The sequence below is a fragment of the Anabrus simplex genome, chromosome 10 (assembly GCF_040414725.1).
Source record: "Anabrus simplex isolate iqAnaSimp1 chromosome 10, ASM4041472v1, whole genome shotgun sequence".
NCBI classification, from domain to species: Eukaryota; Metazoa; Arthropoda; class Insecta; order Orthoptera; family Tettigoniidae; genus Anabrus; species Anabrus simplex.
In genome coordinates, this window is record NC_090274.1 from 123,852,908 (window position 1) to 123,857,744 (window position 4,837).

The 4,837-nt window shown below is 40.2% G+C and overlaps 1 protein-coding gene across 1 annotated transcript; it reads right to left on the reverse strand.

The window, feature by feature from the left end:
* Nucleotides 1-577: 577 nt before the first annotated feature.
* Nucleotides 578-3,152, reverse strand: LOC137502382 (uncharacterized). Its single transcript, XM_068229437.1, has one exon. It carries the CDS (start codon nucleotides 3,145-3,147, stop codon nucleotides 859-861), a length of 2,289 nt encoding a protein of 762 aa, XP_068085538.1. The 5' UTR covers nucleotides 3,148-3,152; the 3' UTR covers nucleotides 578-858.
* Nucleotides 3,153-4,837: the final 1,685 nt, after the last annotated feature.

The window sequence follows — 4,837 nt, forward strand, 5'->3', positions numbered from 1 at the left end:
GGCACTTTCGAGTGATAACTATGGAACTTGTCGATAGATTAAACTATCGTAACAGTCGACTGAATTCAGTCGCACTCCCGTCACAGCGACGCAGAAAAGAATGGGACTATCGGTTTATGGTCACTAAGGATATGTAATATACATGTTAACTTTATAGGTACCTACTTGACTTGCTGATTTTCTCTTGTCGTTTATGTGCTTTACCTTTCCTACTTTTAAAGACACCACTCAAAATTGAAGTTTACTAATGTCATTCCACGCCATCAGTCCATTGACACTTCGGAACATACCACATAATCGAGCAGCTTGTCTCCTTTCTCCCAAGTCTTCCCAGACCAAACTTCGCAACATTGTATATTATGAATGATATTATGATTTTGCCAATTGTTGCATTCACGGCCTGTACTCATAAACATGATATAGGCTATTGGGCTTATGCCTTATTTTCTTGTCACGGCATAACCCCAAAAGTCTACATCATATCGATATTATAATTGATGGCCTTTGAAAAACATATTTCTAAGAAGAACCTTATCTTCCTTCCATCTGATAGGGTAAACCATACAGTGATGGGCACTTTAAGAGGGCTCAAATAGTTTTATTTCACATACACCGAATAATTATGGAGATACATATTTCATTCATTGCAAGAGAATAGTGAAGTGTTCCTAGTTTTATAAGAATGATATGTTAGATATTTAGTATTAATTGCTGACCTTCTATAAAATATTAATTTCAGAAATTCATAAAATGACAGTGATGGGCACTTTGAAGACTAACTTGGGCACTTTGAAACACAGTGATGGGCACAGAGGAAAATACCTTCTAAGGAGTCACAAAACCTATTATCTCCTTAGTTTAATCACTTCCACTGTAATCTACTATATCCAAACAATTTATGCAGAAGAAAATATTCTCATCCTCTGATTCATTTTCTGCTGGATGCAAATCGTTTCCCACGGGAAGGCATTTCTTGTGGAATATCTTCTGACATATTTGACAGGAAACTCCTTGTATCTTAGTATTAAGGCTACCGCCACACTGGAAACAAAGTCCAGAAGAAAATATTTCGGCGGATTTCCGAAGGGAATTGTTAGTTTTGCTCTCCAGCAAAAAGTTACTTGTTGACGCCCCGAAGAAACATCTTCCCATCTTCATTTCGCCTGTACTCAGGATGTTCGTAGAAGTACTGCCTTGTTCACAATCAGCTACTCCTTTCCTCTCAGCCAGACTTTCCGTGTTCTGCTTCAAGTGTTCGTCACCATGATTCCTCTCACCAGATTGTTCATTGCGATTCTCAAATAGCAAGACTTTTTTTACAGATGTAGCTGCAGTCATTTTGGGGTCATTGCTCTCTCGTATGACAGGCAAAATATCCTTCCTTTTCTTGTTACCCCTTTCATTCTTGTTTATTTGGAAATTTTTCTCCTCTCTTTTTCTCTTTCTGTCTTCCTTCTTCCTCTCCTCATTTGCTTTCGTGTCTGCCTTTTCTTTATGGATGTCTTTCCATTGCTTTGACGTTATCACGTAAGGCATGCGTTGCACATTCCGTAGATTTTTCCTTTTGGGCGTTTCAGGCCATACAAGACAGTCTTCCAGTGATTTAACATCCGAACGCTTCAACACACTGCTTGACGATGGTGTTCGTGGCTGAGGCGATTCATTCATGTGTAGAGGAGCTGTACTGAGGGTCGGTTGTTCTTGTTCTACATATACATTCTCCAGAGCAGTTTGTTCCAAATTTGTTTCTCTGGTTTGCTGTTCTACATCCTGTCCATCAAACTCCGAATTTTGATCATTTCTCTCAAAAAATTCCTCATACAGTCTGTACAATACAAAAAATTCTTCACTGTGTTCTTCTTCAGTTACCTTCTCAATATTCTTGAACTGCTCAATTCTCTCCTCTCCAACAATACTGCAGAATTTTTGAAATGCCAGTAATTTGTTCTTCTCATCCGAATTATTCACATTTTTGTTAATATCGGTTGGAGTGGCAACACTGTACTTTCTTCCAATACATTTAGTGAAGTCTATGTTGTCTGGGTTCCATGGAACAAGACCACAGGCTCTGAAACCACTTTTCAAGGTTTCTGGCTTTATTCTCTCATTCACAATCTTTTCCAGCACTGGAGCAAAGTCCTTTCTCGTGAGAGCTTCAGAAGGGTGTTCTCGACGCCAATTTAGCACTCCCTTTTTCCACTCACTCTTGACTGGCTGAAATACAGCAACGTCCGCTGGTTGGAGAATTCTTGTGGCGTTCGGATATAATGCTATAAGAATTATCTGAAGTTCAGTACAGAGCTCGCTAAGCTGAAATGTAAGGTGGCTCTTGTGACCATCCACAAACAGTATCACTGGAAATTTTACGTGTGTTTTCACTAAATGGGGATGAAGAACATTTGCCACAAATTCGAAGAATACTTCGGATCTCATCCAGCCCGAGTCACTGCAGCCTATGCCCCATGAATCTGGAACAGACTGTACAATCTCATTAGGCAGTCTTTTATAGTTGTATACTATCATTGGAGGGCAGACTGAACCATCGGCTCCAAATGTGAACATAACTCTCAAGGTTTCCTTTTCATTTCCCATTGAAACTTCATAAACATTTTTTGAACCTCTTGGAGCAATGACTTTTTGATTCTTTGGGCACAGTTGAAAGTTTGTTTCATCTCCATTAAACACTCTTGATGGGTCTTGGAGTATATCAAACAAATTTTCTGATTTCAGATATGTTTCAATCTCTTTAAACCATCTTCTAATATCTGCTTCACTTATATTAGCACTAGCCTTCGTTACAGTCTCAGATGTCCTTTCTGATAGGACCGGATGTCTCCTAAGGAAAGCTTTGTACCACCCAATTCCTGGTAGGTTATCCTTGAAAGGAGTTTTCCTTTCGTTTGATTTCAGGAATTCCTGCACACTGAGTTGAACATCTTCTCTTCGCCTAGGGAAACCTTTCTTACTCAAGTCTATTAGCCAGTTAACCAAACTTTCTTCTTCATTGTCGCTAAGGATCGGATTGGGACCAAATGTAGACTTAGGTTGTCCTTTAAGGTAACGCTGAAGTGTAGACCTAGGAACACAGAAGTTTCTTGCTGCAGTTTTTATCTTCTCTCCATCGCGTACCGCAGCAACTGCAGCCATTAGACTTTCTTTTCTGTAGGGCTCCTTTCCTTTATTTGGCATTTTGGAGCTGGAATAAAACAAACAAACCTATGGAATCGAAGTAAACAACTGTATGGAAACTTTTATGAATAAAAATATATTACGTCTTTTGCATTCACTTAGCCTTATTTATGATGCTTACGCCCTTAAAGTACGTATTTAGTGGAATAATATCTGCTTAAATTATCTGTTAGGATATTTCTCTTGATAAACTTAACGAAATATAAAAATAAGGGAGAATCACAGTGATGGGCACTGCCAATATCACACTGATGGGCACTGTGCCCATCAGTGTCAAATACCATTTTACTTGTGTTCTATTGTTAAAATGTATACACTGAGGGCATAGTGAAAACATTGATGAAATAAAAATGTATAATGCTCAAAGGTTCATAAATTACAGTGGTGGGCACCCAATGCCCATCACTGTTTTCTCAGTTGCAAACAGTCACAGTTATGGGCACAGCCATTTGTAGGTTATTGTTAGTTGGTAGAAGTTCAATAAGTATATCAAAACATAATTATAACTCAGGCTAACATATTTAAACAGCAGATTCGGAATATATAGTAGCATATTTTCTTACCTCCTTAATAACTGGATACACTCTTCTTAACAATTTGATAAGGATTCAATCCCAAACCAACATGAATTCCACAACACTAACAAACAAACTATGCTTGTGCTCATTGCGTGGCCACAGACCATGGAGATTGCATAGGAATATACCTAAGAGTACTTTTGACACAGAGGTACAAATAATGGATGCATACCGCTGCCAGAAGGCTTTTTTTTACACTCCTTGTAATTCCAGTGCCCATTACTATGTTAATGCCCATCACTGTATGGTTTACTACCAGACTTACAAACAATAGGTAGCGGTATCGCATACTTGCGTATCGGAAGCCTGTGTATTACATTTATGTGACACTCCTCAATTCGTGTCCATTGCTCGGCCCAGTGATGTGATGGCATCATCTATATCTCCATCGTTCACTTAACCGATGCAGTAGTTGTAGGGCAATGCAGGTATGTTCTAAATCACTGGCGTCATCATTCTTCCTGCTGAGTCAGCACCCGTAGCCATTAACCCTATGAAACCATGACCACGTGACCGTGACGTCACGAGCACGCGGGCTTGTTTGTAAACAAAAGCACGTACTTTTGATAGCTGTCATCTTGACATACCTTAACCCCACTTTTTTGGAGAAGAGAACGTCGCTAATTCACTGCTGCCATCTTGACAGCTCCTAACCGTATTTTTCTTGAACAAGTGAACGTGGCTAAGCCCACTGCTGCCATATTGACAGATCCTAAGCACACTGTTGCCATCTTAACTACGTGGGGCGCGGAATTTAAACAGCTGCCAAGATGACAGCTACGAACTTGACAGGTCCTAACCACGTGCACTTGATCGGCGCGGAATTTTGAACGTGCCTAACCTCAGTGCGCAACAGGTCCTATCCTCACTGCTGCTATGATGACCATGTGTGCGCGGATATTGAACAGCTGCTAAGATGACAGCTGTCGTCTTGACGGAACCTAACAACACCTTTTTGGACAAGAGAACGTCGCTAACCGCACTGCTGTCATCATGACAGACCCTATACCCGCTGCTGCCATCTTAACCACGTGGGGCGCGGAATTTAAACAGCTGTCAAGGTGACAGCT

Bases quoted from the DNA above. Each gene is read 5' to 3' on its own strand.
- LOC137502382 (XM_068229437.1), bottom strand. From the start codon at position 3,147: ATGGCTGCAGTTGCTGCGGTACGCGATGGAGAGAAGATAAAAACTGCA.